Source organism: Manis pentadactyla, chromosome 4 (assembly GCF_030020395.1).
Source record: "Manis pentadactyla isolate mManPen7 chromosome 4, mManPen7.hap1, whole genome shotgun sequence".
Classification (NCBI taxonomy): Eukaryota; Metazoa; Chordata; class Mammalia; order Pholidota; family Manidae; genus Manis; species Manis pentadactyla.
The window spans coordinates 48,773,608-48,794,450 of NC_080022.1; the positions used below are offsets into that span (position 1 = coordinate 48,773,608).

At 42.6% G+C, this 20,843-nt stretch overlaps 1 protein-coding gene across 7 annotated transcripts in view; it reads left to right on the forward strand.

The window, feature by feature from the left end:
* The window catches only part of FGGY (FGGY carbohydrate kinase domain containing), a 408,065-nt gene that overhangs the window by 328,556 nt on the left and 58,666 nt on the right, over positions 1 to 20,843 (forward strand). For 3 of the 7 annotated variants that reach the window (XM_036911238.2, XM_057500246.1, XM_057500243.1), the window contains 2 exons: positions 711 to 831; positions 6,805 to 6,899. In XM_036911238.2, the coding sequence (XP_036767133.1) occupies positions 711 to 831; positions 6,805 to 6,899 (216 nt within the window). Of the gene's footprint in view, positions 1 to 710; positions 832 to 6,804; positions 6,900 to 11,651; positions 11,756 to 13,308; positions 13,508 to 20,843 lie in introns of those variants that run through there. The other 4 variants (XM_036911239.2, XM_036911240.2, XM_057500244.1 and 1 more) reach the window with 3 other exon arrangements.

Consider the following 20,843-nt stretch of genomic DNA (forward strand, 5'->3'; position numbering starts at 1 on the left):
GGTGCTTGACCTTCTCCTCCCTCTGCTTTAGCAACTCACCCCTGTGTCCACACCTGGGCCTTTGTCATCCCCCAGAACTTCTCACGCTCTAAACATTTCAAAGGCTCTCTCTCCACCAAAAAACTTTCTTCCTTATTTCTCTCCAGAGCCATTTTCTCAAATAACACCATGTGGCTGCCTCCTAAGTCCTGTCACATTTAATCTTCTTGTTTTTAATCCTTACTCCAAATAAATTATGACTTGTATGCTTCTAGCTTTTGAGCTTCTAAATAAATTAGGATTTTTAGCTATTCAAATATCCTGGTTAAAACAGGACATTAAGATTCAGTCCAATGATGCAACAAGTAGTTACCTCTTTCCAAGCATCAACTGTTCTCACTGAGCTTAGTAAACTTAGCAAGACAGGATGAACAAACTACATTTTAAGAAGGTAATAAGACACAAGGGCTGAAACATGTTGTGTAACTACTGATAGAAATAAATGGTATAGTAATTAAAAGGATTTGGGAGTCAGGCAGGCTCAAGTTGGAATCCCCACTTGGCAACTTAATTGTGTGATCAGAAGCAACATAATCTCTCTGAATCTCAGCCTTCTGAGATAGTGTATGTGAAGCTCTCAGTGCAGTGCTTGGTGCTGGGTAAACACTAAATGTTCCATATCATTTCATTTTGCTACCATACTGTTCCTTTCTTCCATTTTTCCCTTTAAGTTTGGGACCCGCCTGATTATAGAGGCCATGGAAGCAGAAGGCCATACTATCAGCACTCTTTTCCTGTGTGGAGGCCTAAGCAAGAATCCCCTTTTCGTGCAAATGCATGCAGACATTACTGGTAAGTCTCAGGAGGAAGAAAGAAGGTCACGTTGGGCTTAGCAGCAAATGGGCAAGGACACGGTCTGAACAGAGTTGAGAACTGAAGGCCATAGGTGGTGTACCAAATTATTTCAAATATTTATGTTAAAATGTACTTTTTTCTTAAGATAACAGTCAAATCTTTTTAGTCATAATGGGGAAAGTGACTTCTTTGCAAATCCAACAATTGAATGATGCTGAGGAATGAGATGAGTGAAGTCAGCAAGGGTTAAGTCTTAATTCAAGCATTTATGCAACAATTTTGAATACCTCTTCTAATCCACACATTGTGAAAACGTTGAGGATACAGAGATGAGTAAGATATTATTCCTGCTACCAAGAGGCTCAAGGTTGATTGAAATGGCAAACAGACATGTAAATATGGTGTGACAAGAGCTCTAAGTAAGAAAAGAACAGGGTATTTTGGAAACATAGTGGGGCACCTTGCCCTGGTTTGGACCTGGGACAGTGCAGGATGAGTGATTGGCAAAAACTGATAGGATGCTGTCCCGAAGAAGGAATGCAGAGCCCAGGTGCTGTGGGTATTGTGGGTCTGGCAGCAGATGGGATCTTGAGCCCTAAGACTCCAAGAGCCTATGATTTCTTCTCAGCTCAGCAAAATCAGGGCTTGTGCCAGAGATGGAGATAATTTCGAGTGAACTGCTGATCCCTCTGTGATTGAGCAAACGACTACAGAGCAAGATTTGTCGTGCAGATCCCTGGGCCTCAAGGATGTGGCCCCTTGGCAGGAAGCTTGCTGGAATTGCAGAGCCTGGCCTGTACTTCTGGCCTTCTGATACACCTATTGCTCCTTCCTCCCCAGTGCCTTGTAGAGATTAATGTTCCTCTGTCCCCATCCTGGGACCCATCACAGTGGCCAGGCACCAGGGCAGGGCAAGGGCAGGGAAGTAAGGAAGGACTGGACCCTGATTACAGCCCCATCTATAGCCTGAGATGCACCCACCCTACTGGCCTCCATTCATCATGTCTCTTGCTGTCCCCCGTCCCCTTTATTCCTCACCTCTGACAGCTGGGTGGCCCAAGGCCCCTGCTCCTGGCTTTGCCTTATCATATCACCCTTCTTCCTCCAGGAGATATACATTACTGCAAATGAAAGCATTACCAAGTGGTGGGCATAGCTGATCCCTGCACATCATGAGATCAAACTAAATATGTTACTCATTTCCATCTTAGAGATAAGTATGCTGAGACAAGGCAGCAAACAGCATAAGAAAGCACACAATCTCAGGGTAATATAGCAGGCTGAGCAATGTAACAATCACCACCATTAACCAAGTCCCCTGTGTGTTGCTATGACTTGTTCTCTATACATTTAATCCTCACACACCACCAAAAGGTAGAAATTGGTGCCCCCATCTTACAGACAAGGAAACTGAGGTCAGGTAGGCAAATTAAGTTGAGTGTCCAAAGCCAAACATACAGGAAGGGGCAGGAGCAGAAATATGACCAGCTATGTCCACACCCAGCATCCCCTGCACTGCTGCTGACCCAGGTTTCTTAACTTTTCTGCTTAGCTTGTAACCATTTGATGATTACTGCTCCTTTTCTGTAGTGTCCAAAAGCTAGGGGCCATTCTGAGGCAGAAAGAGGAAAGATGTGCAAGGAGCGCAGATTACTGGGTAATTTTCCCCATGAGACAAACCATAACTACATTTTATCTGAAAGTCAGCTAGCTGGTTCAGATAACATTCAGAGGTAAAATTTGATCTGTGAGTGACTTTCCAGTCTCTAGACTTGTAGTGGCCACAAAGACTTCCCACCTGAAGCAGGAGGGGAGATAAAATCAGCCTTGGCCAACACATCACCCTGAGGGAATGGGGAACAGGGCAGGTGACAGACCCCTAGCTCTGACTCGGCTTTGTGGAAGGGGGTCCTCCTCCAGGCCTTATGTCCTGTTGCTGACTCAGAAGTAGGGGCTATAGCAGCTTCACAGAAAGTTCTGCTTTGGAAATTGCTCCCTTCAGGCTGTTGAATGAAAAGGCTGTTAATCGTTATTTGGATTCCAAATGAAACTGGACCCTTTGTCTCTGACTATGGACCAGTTACAGTTCCTAACAAAGGGACCTTTTCTTTGGCCTGGAATTCCTCTGCCTTGGGAAGCCTGTGACTGACAGGTGATGGCAAAGTGCATCTGCCTTTAAATGCTTTGGGTTCTGCTAAACTCATTAATGCATCAGATAAAATAGTTGGCATTCCAGGCAAAGCTGCCTTCCTCCTCTCCCTCACCCAGCCCTCAGAGAAAAGAACACATTTGCATCTGTTCCTGTGAAAGGCACGTCCACAAGTGGTGGGCATGGAGGTCGAGTCTTGGGTGCCTTTAAACATTGTAAATGCTCTAGTTTTCCTGTAAAGGAAGACAGAGAGGATGACCACAAACCTATATGTGATTCTTAGGAATACGTGTGAAAACACACGGAATTGGGAAGATCTCTTGGAGATAGGTGTGGAGTAATGAAAAGAGTGGGAGACGAGCTCTATGACTTTGGGAAGGTTGCTTTACCTCTCTGAGCCTCATTCCCCTCTTCGGAATGCTGGAAATAATGTTAGTTCCCTCATATTGATTAGGCTGAGGAATACTGCTCATGAGTTTGTGAGCACCAGGATTTATGCCTGGCTCAAAGTCAGTATTCAGTGAATGTTAGCTCACTTCTTCCCTCAAGGCAGCCCCACGTCAAAAGCAGGAGGTGTTTTTGAGAACAAAAGCAGTTTGATATTTTGCAAGCAAATCTTTGCCACTTGGGCAAAGATTTGCTTGGGGAACAGCCTTATCATGCAAGCCAGGAGAATGGGGCCTTGCCAACTTGGGAAATGTCCTCTATGTGAGAAGGAAAAATCTCCCTGTACCCTGAACTTTTAGTTCACTGTGGTTTCAAGACATACTTGGTGTGTACTAAGTAATTGTAGGTTTCCCCCATTGACTTGGGACTAAATGTTCCTCCTTCTAATTTTTATTTTTTAGTACTGGCAATTTCAGTAGGGGTTTCCCTCTTTCTGTCTTATTATCTTAATTATTTGCTCTGTCATTTTTTTCACTCAAGAGCCTTCTCTGAGCACACCAGTGCACCACACACCGAGCTTGGCACGGGGATGCAAAGGAGAACAATAATGCCGTGCCAGGAGGGTCTTTTTTGCAAACAAAAAAAGGGCTCTCAGTACTCTGACCAATGTCCAGCGTATAGTGAGGACCTGGAGGATGTTGGTGTCAGTATGAGTCAAGTCTAGACAAGGAACAGATGACACACTCAAATTGCGTTAACAGGAGAAAAGTCAAATAAAGGATCTATTTACAGAAGTGTGGGCAGGGTATAGGGAAACCCCGGACCGGGCAGCACCCTGTGGCTCTGCTCACAATCTCACCACACCAAGCAGGGAGAAAATTGACCTGAGATTGTGGGGCTACGTGAAGAGCCCTCTCAACTGGAGCCTAGGTAGTCAAGGATGCAGCCATAAGGTCAAGGGAGCTACACAGGCCCGTGTCCCAGGACCCAGGGCAGGCTGGGGAGATGGGGAGGGAAGAGGCAGCATTGACCTGAAGGAAGCAGTGAGTTGGTTCGACCCAGGGCACTAGGGCCAAGGAAAGACTTCAGAGATAAGGTAAATGTTAAGAATCATAACAGCTCATGTTAACGTCGTGCTTTCTCTAAGCTAAACATGGTTTTAAATGCCTTACTTGCCTACAATAGCGCTTTTAATCCTCGCAGCAGCCCTATGAAATAGGTGGAATTTTAACCAACACCGTTTTGCAAATTGGGAAACTGACTCACAGAAAGGTTAGGTACCTTGCCTAGGATCATACAGCTAAGCCAGCAAGGAAGCCAGAAGTCCAGCTCTCACAGTCTGGCTGCAGAGCACTTTGGGCTGCAACTTCAGAGCTGATGGCGGATTGCACAGGTTCGCTCCAGTTCCCAGTTCCCAAGGAGGGGGCCTGGAAGGAGTTCCTCCCTGTTCAGAACTAGTGAGACCTTGACAGGGAAGGGAGGGAATGGGAGGTGAATGGTGTCTGGAGGGGTTGTCTTCTAAGAAGTCCCAGGTCCATGAGGGTGTCACAGTCATGCTCCTTTCTGCAAGATCTCCATATTCTGCAGAGGCAGGCAGTGCTCTCTCACTTGGCCAGCCCAGCCCTCCCTATGGCCAGGCATCTGCCCGGTCCGTTCCCCACCATGCCAGTGTTCAGCCCAGGTGGCGTGCCTGTAGAGGGGCTGCACTCACCATCAGTATTCATTCTAACAGTAGCAGCATCATTCTCAAGGGCTTCATGTGGGCTATAGAAATGCTCAATGCCATGTGTGCCCTCTCTCAGTCCTCACGGCCCACCTGTGTGCTAAGTCTTATCATCATCCCCGTTTTATACATAGGGAAATGGAGACAAGTTTCAAGTGACTTCCTAAAAGACACAGAGCTAGTGAAACCAGGACTGAGCTTTTCTCAGAACCTGTAGCCCACCTGACACTTGTTAGCAAAGTCTTATGCGCTAACCCTGCAACGTGGGGCTGGTATTCGTAGTCCTCCAGGACATGTGTGGGAATTCTGTGCCCGGCCCCCTTCATCTGGAGCCCTGGAGTGGGAGGATGGGTTAGGAGGTGGAGCACAGAGGAGGATATGTCTGGGAAATCTTCCCAGAAAAGATGGGAAGAGAAATCCAGTCTTTGGAAAAATAAATTTAATGTCTTGAGAAGAAGAAGATTGTATAGGTCTGGCCACAGGGCTTACCTCCATGGACTTTGCTGCCATCTCCTGATTAGCAAATATATTTATACTTACATTTTATGTAGACTAGACACGCACACACACACACACACATATGGGTATATAAAATCCTAAGAATTCTAAATTATCTATATTTTAAATCTGCCACGCCCCTCAACCTCTGGAAGTTGGCATGTGAAGTGTTCCTCCCTGCCTGGTGGGCCCGTGTTCACCCTTCAAATGCCTGCTTAGTCCTCATCTCCACTCTGATGAACCCACGTCCCCATTCCCTGAAATCCATTCTTTCAGCATCTAAGCACTTCCCATGTGCTGCGTACCAGTCTCCACTCCAGGGATTCTGGGGTAGACTAAATGAAGTCCCTGCCCTCCTGGAGCTTATGTTCCAGCAAGGGAGACAGACAACGAACAAGATGAGTAATAACAGTGTTGGGTGGTGGTGAGGAATGAGCGGGGGGAAAGTAGTGGGGTGGGTAATGTGTCATTTTAGGTCAGAAGGTTAAGAAAGGGATGTTTGCCCAAAGACGTAACAGGGAGAGGGGGTGAGAGCGCGGACATCTAGGAGGCAGTGACCCGGACAGAAGGAACCCTCGGGCAAGGCCCTGAAGCAGATTCAGGAAAGAGCAAGGCAGCCAGGGAGTGTGGCGGGAGGGAAGGAGAAGAATCAGAGTGGGCACCAGCCCTGGACAGCCTGGTCCGCCACTGTAAGGGCTTTGGCTTGTGCTCTGAGAGAGACAGGAAGCCCCTGGAGGGACTGACCACACCCTCTCCCTGCTTGCCTCTTCTCAGTGCATCTCAGGTAACCAAGCCCCCACATGGGCTATCTTCCTCATCCATCTCCCCTGTGAGACCTGAATATTATCTGAGAGTTAGATTCGTCTCTGTAGTATCTGGGCCCAGAAAATCACTTAATAAATGTTTGCTGAACTGAACTTGAACCATGGCAGGTAGTAGCTCGTAGCAGCCTGGGAAACCTGGGCAAAGAGGTCTCATGAGTTGATGTAGATGGTGTTAACTCCCATGGGGCACTTGGCTACTGCACCAGCACACATAGGCGGTGAACTCCTTTAAAATCAGGTCACCCCAGGAGCAGGAAACCGCAGGAACCAGGCTGGGGAGTCCGCTGCTGCCTTCACATCAGGTGGTTTTGCTGCCCGGGCTGGTTGCTGGCTCCCCGCACAGCCCCCAGCCCTGCTCTCTAACCAAGGTGTGGCCCTGTCCTGTGCAGGCGTGACTGTGGTCCTGTCGCAAGAGGTGGAGTCTGTTCTAGTGGGCGCTGCTATCCTGGGTGCCTGTGCCTCGGGAGATTTCGCTTCTGTTCAGGTATGTGAGGACCAAGGGGTGGGCTGGGGCCCCTCCCCTGTCTGAGGCTATCCTTCCTCCTGACAGCCACTCAAATCTTGCAAAACAACAGGATATAATTAAGAAATGATAGGTTCCACCCAGGGAAAGCACAAACCCTTCTAGCTTCAGACGTATTTATTGCAGTTTTCATTTGACTTGGCCTCGGTTAGTGTTGGTCATTCTGTTTTTCTGTTAGTTTTCTTTTTTCTTCTTTAAAACAACTCAAGTTATTTCTCTTAAATTTCACTTTGGTCATTTTTCTTTTAGCAAGTGAAACAGGTAAAATTCAAAACTTAAGTTTTTCATGTAAATTTCAGATTTGCATTTACTTATTTTGACTCTACCTACCACTTTCCTCACCACTTTGAGGCACCTATCAGCAAGAGACACAAATGAAAATGTTTGTAAAAAAAGGAATTAAATGGGTAAATAAGGAACAAAGATACATGAATAATGAAACAACTTTGTGGTAGTGATTGAGCACACCATTTGACTCTGAGCTTCCTGGCAGCCAAGACAAAAAGAACACATGATAAGTTGCATAATTCTTATTTTCAGAAAGAGGAAACATTAGTTTCTTGTGGGAGACAAGGCTTTTCCTACCACCAAATTGCAAAAAAACATTTCACACATGGATTTTATGGAGAGACTGTGGTAAAAAAAAAATAGTATTAATAACAGGTTTACAAAAAGGTAGAGAAGCAGCATAGGTAGAGGCTGAGAGCACAGACTCTGGAATCAGACTGCCTGGGCTCAGATCCTACTTTGCCTATCTCCTACTTCTGTGACCTGACCATTCTGCTTTCCATTCCATTTCTTTACCTATAATAATAATAAATAGCACATTATGAGTTCTTTCTCCAGATCAGGAATACACATTTAGTGCCACAACAGCTCCATTATCCCCAGTTTATAGTTGAAAAACCTGAAGGATTAAGACATTAGATAATTAGGCTGAAGTTGGAACAGCTAGTCAATGCCAGAACCAAGAAGTCTGGCTCTCAGGTCTCAACTGAGAGTCAAGAAATACTTGCTCAAAGAGCTTAAATGACTCATCCAAGGTCTCAAGGTCAGGACTAGAAGCCAGGGTTTTCATTAGTAGCCCAGTAATCAGAGCACTATCTATTGTGACCCTCTGATCTATCAAGAACTATGCAAGGTGTTTGCATATCATCTTCCTGACGCCCATAACAACCTACGTGGGCAACAGGAGTTGGGAAGCAGAGATGCAGAAAGATGACAGAATTGAAGGCCACAGTGTTAGAAAGGGACAGGTGCGAGTCTGATTCCAACAGCCATGCTCTTCAGATCACATTTTGGGAAGTGTGGTGCAGTACACACTGTCAGGCCTCTGGGATTGATACCTGTGTAATATCTCTTCCAAGGAATCGAATCCACTCATAAATCCTTGTGGACTTTTAAGTGAAGTTTTTTTTTAACAAAAACAGTCTAGTTGAATTCTTAACTTTCTGTGAATTTTCCTGGTACTGTCAAAAACATCACATGGAAATATTTATTGTTGTAATGTCAATGACTTGTCAATTATTAGTTTAATGTATCAATTTATGAAGATGTTCTCAGAACTAGTTGCTTTGTCCTTTCTGGGATAAATAATAGTTAAAACAAAACAGTAGAGATGCTTACTAATATCTTTCATAAGTTACCTTGTATTGTGGACTGAATGTATATGCCTCCTTGAAATTCCTGTCAAAGCCCTGACCCCCATTGTGGTGGTATTTGGAGATTGGGCCCTTGGGAGCTAATTGGGGTTAGATGAGGTCATGATGGGATTGGCACCCTTACAAGAAATACCAGAGAACTTGTGCTCTCTCTCTGCCATATGAGGAAGAGGACTCTCACAAGAATTTGCCCATGCTGGCACCTTGATCTTAAATTTCCAACCTCCAAAACTGTGAGAAAATTAATTTCTGTTGTTTAAACACTCAATCTATGGTATTTTGGCATGGCAGCCCAAGCGGCCTGAGACACCTCATTAATCTTGACACTCTCCTTGCCTGTGGCGTAGGTGTTTTATCCTTGTCTTACATGAATAAGAAAACCAAAGCTCAGAGAGGCTTTAAGCAGTTTGCCCAAGGCTACAGTCAATAAGGAGCAGAAACGGAATTGAAACCAAGGTTCTTGGGGTCTTGATTTTCATTCTTTCTCTACTTTGATTTATTTTTTCTTTGAAAATATTGTTTGGCTTCTTAAATGTTTAAGGGTGTATTTTCTGAAAATAAATGTCGCTGGTCACAAATCAGGAGAGAGTTTGCAGCTCAAGTAGAGAGTGGTGTGACAGGATGGGGCTGCTCTGTCAGATACTTCCTACCATGACTGATGGCTCACTGATATCTTAGTCAACACTGGAGTTTAGTTCCAAGAGGATTCTACTCATGTCTTTCCCCAAATGGAAACTGAGCTTAATTCCACACCGACATCTTTTTCACCACATGAGATTTTCTGCTGATCTTCTGGAACAATATCTAAGATACAGTAGGTCACATTTTGAAATTGGTGACTTAAGTAGCAGCTGCAAGGCTCACAACATTTTAAGGACAAGTTCATGTCTCTTATTCAACCCAAGAAAGTATGTACCTCTCCTGACTATAAAGAGAGCCATTAGCTGAAAGAGACCTGAGATCTGCTCTGTCATCACATGCTTTCGAGAAATCCACGTAATCTTGACCTTTATGCTTGCTTATTGTGTATTCTCAGAGAGTATCACCTGGCCTTTCCAAGTACTTGTGTTATTTATTTATTTCCTTAAAAAAAATGTTTAAGAATTGTCACTCATGTGGGAATGTTGAGATGAAGAACCTGTGAATGCTTCAGAGACATCTGTGAGCCCCAAGTGTAGTTACTGACATCGATATGATGATCATGTTTGGGACTGCTTTGGGAACATAAATGAGTGTAGACTTGGCTTCATTCACCCTTCTCCAAAGAAGAGGCTCCAGCCTGGGTGCCCCGGGCCTGGAGCACAGCTCAGGATTCTGGCAAATCGAGATAAGAGAGAATCACTTGTTGCACATGATGCGTATCTTTCAACCTGAATACAGTTTTTTCTTGGACTGTCAGTAACCCTAGTTTGGTCTCCAGGGTGCCTGCCACTCTTTCCTCTAAGAAAGCTCAGCAGTTCCTGCGAGCCACTCAATGATTCCAGCAGGCCAGGTGTTTTGCCTTCTCATGGACCACACACTGGGTGGTTGGATGGAGGATTTTACTTCCTCTCTAGATAAGCAGACCCTGGCAGACCCAGCCAGAATCACATCCTCCAGACAAAGGAAAGGCTAGGAAAAGTCTAGGGCACCAAGGCTGCAGACCTAGGTGGGGGCTTATGTGTCTGGGGAGGCAAGGTTTCTGATTTCCTGGGCCCACAAATGGATGACTTCACCAAGGGGTGAAGCCCTATACCTTCCCTTGGTGATGCATAATGAATCAGAAGGACTTTACCTATAGTTATTGAAAACTTCTATATATTTCAATTCTGGGGAAATTTTATCAGATAAAGAGAGAGGGAGGAATAGTGGATGGAATTTTCTGGTCGGGTGTTCATGGGAGAGATCAGTCAAGTATTAGGGTGACTGCTATTCCAAAGTTTGAAACCTCCCCACAGTTCCTGGCTTCCACCTCTTGTTGTTTTATCCATTCATATTATCATCCTCATAGTCCCTCTTTCCCTCCCTTCCCCAGCTCTTTCTGCCCTCTTTTCTTTAGACATCTAAAGTCTCCCCACTATTCCAAATTAGGATATTACTTACTCTTATAGCCATTTATCTGCATTAAAGTAATAGAATGACTCAAAGTATCTTTAAGATGTCCTTCTCCAGGAATGGTGGTCTAATTTTAGCTGTTTTCAAAACTGTGTCTCCACTAGACAGTGTGACAAGTATCATGTCAACAATCTTTATATCTGAAGCTTATTCAATAAAATTTCACCAAACCACAGAGAGTCTCTTTTTGTGGTAAAAGGTTAGCAACTGAGTCAGTAGGAGGGGATGCAAGGAAGGGAGTCTTCCTCCCTCCTTTAATTCACAGGAGTACAGAATCCATGCAGTCTTGACCTCTGTGACCTTTCCATGTGACCCTCCCCCCGCCGAAAGTCACCCTTTACTCTCTTTACTCTAATGCACGCCAATGAGATCCTCTCTCTGAATATCCTAGAAAGCGAATCATTATAATTAGAAAGTTGGGAACATCCCATAACCTTCTGTAGGCTCCCAGGCCTTGGAAAATTACCAAACTGGAAAAAATAAGTTCGTATAATATTAGCATGCTTACATTTTCTAAGCACAGGCAGTAGAGAGATTCTAAGAAATGCAAAGGACAGTAAAGAAAGAAACCAGCTTCACGATGCCATGAGAGAAAACTCAATCAAAAGGCAAAGAGGGGGAAGCACAAAATGGCTTTCCACTCTTCGCTCCCCTCAGGGCCCCTGCAGATGTCATTAGCTTTCTGTAATTTCTTATCTTAAAAGAGAGGTTTTTTTCCAAGACTATACAAAACAAGCTTTAATTCTAACAGTGCTATTTATCTTGACACCTGTCCTCCTCTCACCATTCCACCCCCATCAAAAAAAAAAAAACCAAAGCAGTGGAGGAAGCTTCTGAAGTAAAGCTCGGTGACAAGAGATGAAAATGAATTCAGCAATCAATTTAAAGCAAGTACCAGTGTAAAGGAAAGAAGCCCATGGAGTCAGCCAATTAATCAAAACCTTTCTCCCTCCCCCAGTGTGAGGGTTCCCACCTCTGTGAGCCATTGACTGCATGTTCCTGCGCCATCAGCTTTCCCTGTCACGTTCCAGACAGACGCCTCTGTCTTGCAGACCAATACATGTAAGTGGCCTGTTGAGAGCCGTGATTTCTCACCCTCTCTGTAATATGTGCCCACAAGATAAACCATCCACGCTGACCGCAGTGGCCTACGCTCGAGGTCAGTCCTTGCAAATGTCCCCATTGCTTAGCTGAAGCCTCTCCTATTCTTTCCCACAAAGTTTGCTTTGTTTAGAGCCAGTTATAGTCATCACCTATCATGCGCTTCAAAGCCTGTGATTTTTGTATATGATACAATATGACTCCATTCTGTTTTATTTTATGAGAGTCAACTTTTTGTGATTTTTAGTTCTGTTTGGCTTTTTGTCATCATAAATACCAGCTTTACATTTTGCAAAGTAAAGCTGATTACCATGATGTTAGTTTCTGGAAATTTGTCAAGACTGTACATAATGGATGGTCAGAAATATGAAACCATCCCATTTCTTGGCATGTTCAATCTTAATTTGCTTTTTTTCTCTTTTTCTGGAATACAACTAATAATTCATGTGCACAGAGAAAAAAGAAAATTAAGTTGAAAGAAAACTATGAAAACACTGATCTTCCTATCCTAAAACAACCACTAAGATTCTTGTTTCTATCCTTTTAGTTTTTTGGTACACATTTTTAAATCATTTTATATCTTTTCATATTACAAAATGTGTTCATATAATATAGACTGTTTTATAGCCTTTCCCTACCACAAAAGCATACAGTAAACATGTCTGTTTGTCATTTTTATAGGCCACCTAATTTTCTACCCTATTGAATATACCATGACTTATTTTACCAGCATCCTAGTTTTAAATATTTAGATTGCCTTCATTGTTTTAAAGAGTGTTACAACCAATATCTCTGTAGCTAAATTTTTGTATACACCCTAAATTATTCCCATAAAATAAATTATGGAGATAAAATTGGTTAAAGAGTTTGCCCAACTTTTACAATTATGATACATAATACTTTATACTCCCACCAATACTGTATGAGAATTCAGGGCTCACATTTCGTGTGCACAATGAGTCATTTGCTGTGAATTTTAGTTCCAGTTAGCTTTCATCCCCAGACCTCTTATAATCCTCTTCATTTCACATATGGTCCTGATATGATCACCTTTTTTTAGTAGCCTTTTGCCCTTTGCTTCTTGAGCATGTGTTTCTGGAGATAGGAGATTCTGGTTTCTAATTAAATAGATTCAGATTTCTGATTGAATTTTCTAAGTGTCCCTGTCCCATATGTCAATGCCTCATAGAAAGTCAATAGAAATTCCTGGAAGGGTAATTAATAGTTTAAAGAATAATTAAATTAAGAATGTGATGCTGGCCCTAACATCCACTGTACTTATTGCCACACTTAGTTAACAGTACATTCTTATCTTTTTAAGAATCATTCCCTCTCCAAAAAAAAAAAAAACAACAAATTCAGGTTCTTACTAATTCTAAATCTCCTTGTTCCAATCTGCTTTGTAGAATGAAACCATAAAATGTCAAAACATTAGCTCAAAATCAGAATTCTGTTTTTAGGAAATTATTTCAGTCTATAAGATACACACCATTTGACTCTCCTGTTCTTTACAGGGTAATCCAGGAACAGGCCTGTTGCTCTGTATCCTTTACCATTCATAGAATCTGCACAGCCACCAGTGGGTATTTAGCAGTGCCCCTGCTGTGCAGATGAGGACTCTGAAGCATGGAAACATAGTCAAACCCTGCTTGACACAAAGCCCATCCTCTTTATACGATCCAGTTATAGCCCAGTAAATACATACACTTTACTTAGAAAGGCATAGATTCTAACATGACAGTACAGCTCTGCCTCACAGGGTGGTATGGTTATAGAAAATATCAACATCGCACATTTTTCATTACTGCTTGGTTGAATAGCAAATACAGAAATAAAAATAAGTCTACTCCATTTTTTGGAAATTTTCTAATTCCTTTGCCTGAGGAAGACTTCATACCTTGTTAACCAATACTGTCTTATTTTAGTTCTTTGCTTTTAAGAAGAACTAAACTTTTAAGTTCTTTACTCCCCTTCTCACTCAGTAACTTAAGAATTGGGCTTTTATAAAAGCAAGCAATAGCCAAATATCTATTGAATCCTTTAGAAACCAAAAGGGTTACAGACTGTATTTCTAAAATAAAGTTTACCTACCTCCGTGACTTAATTTTGTTCAAGGCAACATTTCATACTGGTGGAAATCTGAAAAAATATGTAAGATCATTCCCTAGAAACAAAGGTTTATTAGCATTAAATTCCTCATTATAATTGTCATGCATGCCTTTACTTTTCATAATAAAAATACCTTTCTGGAATTAATTGGAAATATATGAACTGAATGTTTTCATGAATATTCATGAAATGAATAGGTCGGGTATTTTTTTCCTTTATACTATGGTAACTCATGAATAGCCGACCCATGTTGTATAAGCTTAATGTTCAACACAGTAAGTGAGGCTATGGAACCAAATGAGAGATCAGGAAAGACAAGACCTTTAGTTAAGTCAGGAATTGTCTGTAACTGGGAAAAAATGCTGAAAAACAACCATACACACACACACACACACACACACACACGTGTATGCATACATACCACAGACAATTGGACAAAGCTTGTGTCAGAGTCATAGAATGTATAGAGGTCTTACTGAAGTCAACAAAACACTTCTGGCTGCAGCATTGAGGCAAGTGATCAAAACTATGCAGAATAAAAATAACCGTTATTACAGTTGTTCCATAATTATTGCAGTTACATCTGCTACTCTGCAGGGAAGCATAAGAAACTATCTTGTTTACCGAAACTTGAGTGGCATGTATGTAATCGTATGCATTTCAAAGAAATTTGAACATTTAAAAATGTGATACCAAGTTAAAAGTGGTATATCAGGAAATTACCTATATTGTTAACATAATAATTTTACAAATGACGAAACAGGTTAAGAGAAATTAAACGACTTACTAAAGCCAATGGCTAGAAAGGGATGGAGCCAGAATCCAAGGCCTGCCGAGGATCTTTCAAATCAGTCATAAATGGAAATGGACTTTTCTGGAGCTGAGTGTGATTGCCGTTATTAAAAAATCTAGTACCCGTAATAGACAACTGGAATTTGAATTTACATTAAACTGTCACTGTGTTAGGAAGTCTTCCACAGAGGGTACCCTCAAATTATGTAATGTTAGTTTAGTAAGGGACTATTTACAAGATAGTGGACCAGGGCATGGAGAAATCACAAAGGTGGATGTGGTAACCAGGGGTTTATAACAGCTGGACCTTAAAAGGTGAAGGGAGAACACAGTTACTGGAACCCCAGAACCCCAGAACAGAGGGCTGTGGAGACTACTAAGTCAGCTAGCTTACCAGTGAGCCTGCAAGGAAAGAGCTGAGTTATCGACCCCATCCTCCTCCCCATCTCTGATTTACTGCTGGGCTTCCCACTGGCTGGACTCAGACTCAGAGGACACATGAGCTCATTAATGTACTTGGTACAGGTGAGCCTGGCTAGGCCCTCAGAAGGGTGGGGAGGGGTGTTTGGGACCCACATGCAGATATCCAATGTAATCATTCAGGCTGGGCTGTTGAGGTTGGTCTGCAGACCAGAGGCCAATCTGTGAATGGTTCCTTACAGATTTGCAGTGAGATTACATTTTTTTCATAGCAAAGTGTTCTTAATGGAAGAATGAGTATGTCTGTTAATATTTTGGGTCCTTGTGGCATTGTGGATGGACTCTTTGAGCAGCGCTGATCTAGACCCCACAGCTCTGCCAATAGTGACAGACATGCTGGAGTCCTCAACAGTGACTCCATTGTCCCTGCTTTCGTTTTCCTGCCTTACCTTCTACTAAAGACAAGAAAACTATTATTTTTGTGTGCTTCCTCCGAACTGGGCACTGTGCTAAGGTACTTCAGATAATATTTAATTCTTGCAGATTAGGTTCTTCATCTCACCTTTACAGATAGGAAATTGAGGCTCAGAAAGTTTAAATGACATGCCCAGGGTCTAACAGCTAGCAAGTGGCAGAGCTAGGAATTAAGCCCATATCTGACTCCAATGTCTGTGCTTTCTAAGTCTAGACTGCCCCAGGGCTGTGCTTTAAATCATCTGACATCAACACCCAGGAAACAGTGCAGGGTTCTGGGGGAATTGCCTTGTTTGGAGACCATGACTGTGTTCTCTGTTGTCGGTAACTACCGAGTCGTGGTTTCTGGGAACAGACGCACCCACCTCCCAAAAAATCAGATAGCACTGTTTATGGGTGCCCTGGTATTCCACTTTACAAGGCCCTTCACAGCCTAGCCAACCAGATCAGATGGTGAAGCCAGTTTGTTTCTCAGTAGGTCTTGTCTGTTTCCATCTCTTTTTATATCTGGGAGGTAGGGAAGAAGATGAGAAAGAATTCATGAGACGGATGCGTTTCCTTATGTTATTAATTGGCTGGGCAAAATAAGAGAAGGAAATAAAATTGCTGCTCCTTACTAAGTAAAGGCATCTTCTTCCCTTACTTCATTAAAAATTAAAAGCACTCTTGGTTTAAGTAGGGCAAATTCATAATTAAGTGCTATATAATCAACTTGTGTAAACATAATATTGAAGGGAGGCCAAATTAATCACTCTGCTGGCTTTGTTTTTGTCCCCCATTAATGCACCTTTTACTCGAGTCCTTCCTGTTGTGTCAGGATGCATTTTCTGCTCCCCTGCGCTACTGGAGACTGGGTGGGCTGGAAGAGCCCAGCTGACAGATGACAGCAGTCTAGATCTGGAAAATGCATGTGTGTGGACCTTGATTCAAGTAGGTGATGAGGTTCCCTGTTTAATTCTTCAAGCCAGGGTTCATCAGCAAGAGCCTACCACGTGACGGGGACAGTCCTAGGTGGTAGTAAGACAAAGAAGAATTAAACACATCTCAGTGCCCATGCAGCTTGCAGTCTAATGGGAAGGAGCTGGACATAGACAGATACAATTACGGAAAAGTCAGTACTAAGCAGGGCCTTGCTTGGGCTCAGATGATGGTCTGCTGCTTATCTTGGGTGAGTTGACTTAATTTCTTTGTGCCTCAGAGCCCTCATCTGTAAAAGATAACACTATCTGCATCATAAATATATTACCTCACAGCTCCTGGTGTAAGGAGTAAACACATTAGTGCATATATGGTGAAACAGCATTTACTTAATTTGGCTATTGTTCATTTAAATTATAATTGCTATACAGTGGGATAATGGGAGCACCAAGGAACAAGCATCCTCCACTGTTTTGAGGGTTGTGGAAGTCCTTCTGAGAAGCAGCATCTGAATTGGGCCATAGAGGATTTGGTAGTAATGGAGCTAGAACTCAGGGGGGCCTTGTGACCTGAGATCTGCTTTTAGTCTTTGCAACGAGTGCCTTCTCTGAAAGCAGAGGAAGGAAAATGCGCCTCCATCTTGCATGAATCTCTTTCCATGTCAGCTCAACAAAGTAAATAATAATAACTGCTGGCAGCTCAGTTGTGTGGTATTATAACAGCTGCCTGCCAAGTATGGGAGGGTGAAAGAGAGTGAGCTAAATCCATTGTGGACAAGAGGAAATCAAATGGGGCAGAAGAGAGAAAGGGGCCCACTAAGCCACCTTACTACTCTCCAGGGGCTTCTTCTGGGCTTGGTAGCTATGGGAATGAACCTGGCTAGGCAAAGTACTTAATTTCTCTGAGCCTCAGTTCCATATTAACTGACCTCACTGAGTTGCTGCAGGAGTTCTATGAATGAAAGCACGTTTAACACAATGTTTGGCACACAGAAAACCACTGTTGTTATTTCCTGGATTCATGTAATGCTAAGAAGACACCTGTAAGGTAGATGGCATCATTGTCCCACTTTATAAAGCAGAAAGTTGAAACATCAAGACATCAATAATCTGGCCTAAGGTCACATAGATGACTAGTGGCAGAATGAAAGTTTCAGTTCAGGTGGTCTGGCTCCAGACCCATCCTCAGCATATCCCCTGAAGCCCAGTGCTTTGGAGGGCACCTAGAGCTAGGTTTATATATCACATGCTAGAAATAGGTCAGGCACCACTTGACTATGTCCAGGCCCCTCACTCACTAGTGAGGAAGAAGTTCTTTTCTTCTCCTTCTTGAGGGAATGGTAGGGCTGAGCCATGGTAATCCTTTAACAGGTGGTACAGAGTGGGTAGGCCGAAGAACGATTAGCCCTAGGAGGCAGTGGAAAGGCAGCTGCCTGCACTTGTCATGGCAGTTTTGCTTAGGGGAGTAAACAATTTGTTTATCATTCATGCTCTGCTTCCATAAAAGATCTAAGGGCTCTTGTAAAAAATGACTAAGCAGACTAAAACTCACAGATCAGAAACTATGTACAAAGAGGAAAACACACCAACCCCTTAGACTAGTGATCCTCACATTCATATGCCTTCAGATGCCAGGTAGATCATATAAACATGGCAAGATACCAGAAAAGGACAAGATAATTTGATTCTATACCAAGCTGGAGAATGTATACTTTGCCTAAGGATATTGAAATTAAAATTGTCTTAACCTTGGATTGCTGAGTGCCAAACCTAACAGATTTATGGGATAGATTTGGCCTGTGAGTCTCTGACCCATAAATAAGGGGATTACTTTGAGCTTCCAGGCAGCCAAGATAAAACTGGGAAATATGTCAAGTCATATGGTGTTCACAGTCAAGGAAGTATACCAGTTTTCCAAAAGAGACCATATTTTCCCTGGCACCAAATTCTAAAATTGCCATTCTTTAAAAAATAACCTTGAAATCCTTCCATGGAACTTTCACAGAAGAAGCAGAAGTATCATGTACTTCCTTAAGAGCCCAGAGCATGATACCAATACTGGACTTCAGCTTAAGGATTGCCCAGGTTTATAACTTGGATGGTATGTCCCATCATCTCTTTGCCCTGAATACTCCTTCCCTCTTTATAGCCTTGCAAACAGCCCACCTTGCAAACAGCCCGCCTTGCAAACAGCCCACCTTGCAAACAAAGCTGCGTTACTGATCTAGGAGTGTCTTAGAGGACCTCAGTACCAAAGCTTTTTAGCAGCCTGGCATCAGGGAGGTGCTAAAATGAAGCACCCATCAATCGAGAAGGGCAACAGATGTTGAAGCATATCAAATATCAGTAAACAGCAAGCCTGCAGAAGCCACTGAACTTGGCATCCTCTTAGCAAAAATACCCTATTACTTTCAAGAGGGAACGCCATGGACTTTTATAAACTACATTAAGTGATTTTTCTCTTATCTCTACTTTTTTTGTAAGGGCAAATTTAATGCTCACAGAATGTTCTAGGCTTTCAGCCCTGGAAATGTAGGTCTTCAAAATATCCTCCCAGTAATTACGAGAAGTTTTGTGTTCAGCTTATCTAGTACCTTCCCTTTTACTGTTAGCAGTATGATTCATGTTATAAGTAATAACTTGTACCATGAGTTAAAAGTACAGACTCTAATATCGCATAAATCTGGGCTCCAATCCTAAGTTCCAACGCTATTGCTGTGACTTAAGTCAATCCCTTCACCTCTCTACAATGAGATTTTGTCATTTGTAAAAATAAGACTGTTAGGAGTGTGTACCTCAGAAGATTGTTGTGAAGATTAACTGAAATAATATGTATAAAATATTTAGTAGACTTACTTATATAAGTAAACTTTCAGTGACACTTATACAGAATTATAGTAATAATTATATTGGTACCTATTATCACACGCTGTACGAGTGCTTTACATATATTATTGAAAGATGGCTTGGCTGGTCGTTTGTCTGTTTGCTCTCAGATAGCTTACCACCCCTCCCCCTGTTATGTGTGTTATGTTTCCCAGGCTCCCTTGCAGCTGGCCTCTGGACAGGTTTGACCAATGGGAAATATTGGTGGAAAGAGAAGAAGTCAGGCCATCTCTCCCTTCTCTACAGCAGCAAGCACATCTCCTGTGTGATTCCAGTGCTCCTCCTCTACCTGTTAGGTTATGTTCTGGCCACTCAGCCTTTCTTTGGTTTCTCCTCCAGCCCGACATCCCTAGCTCCTGGCTGTGGTCACACAACAGCCTCCCATCATTCCTTGATCCCTAAGAGGGCCAGCAAGCAGCTTTCTGCGGTTGCTGATCTCTGAGTTGCTTCAACATCAGCTGTTTGGATTCTTAGTTTCCTCTGTCACCTAGGAAACCAGCTTATTGTATTAAATTATTTCTGTTGAAAGACCTAGAGTAGTTTTGATTTTCCTGATTGAACTCTGACTAGTAACAGTTGCTTTTCAATATTAGCAGAGAAGTCAGTCCCTACAGTGAATTCACTTTCCTTCACCTCTCCCTATTGAAATGAGCTAGGTCAACTGGAGAAGGGGTGGCTGGTTATCATGGAGAGCAGTTCACTTTGACTAAGTGATGCCCAGAAGATAAGAAACTGTCCTAAGCATCTGTAGTGAACACCCAGCTCTGAGTTAGGCATTGAAGCCAGTAGCCTCACATAGTTTACCACCTGTCTGAAGAGATAAGACTTGATGACACATGAGAGCCAGACACGGTTCAAGGCAATATCTAACCAAAAGGAATAGAAACTCCTCTTTCTTGAGCTAGCACCCTGGGCCATTCACCATTCTAAGTGAGTCACTGTATTAGGTGTGTGATTATTCTCACCTCCCAAATGAAGAAATGGAGCTCAGAGAGGGCACATGACTTAGCCACAGTCACACAGCTATTAAGTAATGGTGTTAGGAATTTAACTTAAGTCTATATGTATCAGAACCGATATTTATTAGTGACTTATCATTTCCCAAGCTTTCTTCCTGGTTCAAAGCAAATAGTAAAAAAAACTGTATACATAACTAATATTTCTCTGGTCTTTTTGTAGAAAGTTCCTTACAGAATCAATATTGAACCTTTCTCACCTAACTCTAACATAAGTTTATGTGATAAGTTTATTGTTTTCATTTTTTCAAATGAGGAAACAGACTAAAAAAATTGAAAGAATTTACCCAAGGTCACATTGATGTTAATATTCAAGCTGAAATTTGAATGCAGGTTTTTCTGTCCCCAAGTACACAGTCTTTTTAGTGGTGACATCAAAATAATGCTAGGCTTTTGAACAACACCTGGGTTAGGGACACTGATGTCCTGCACAGT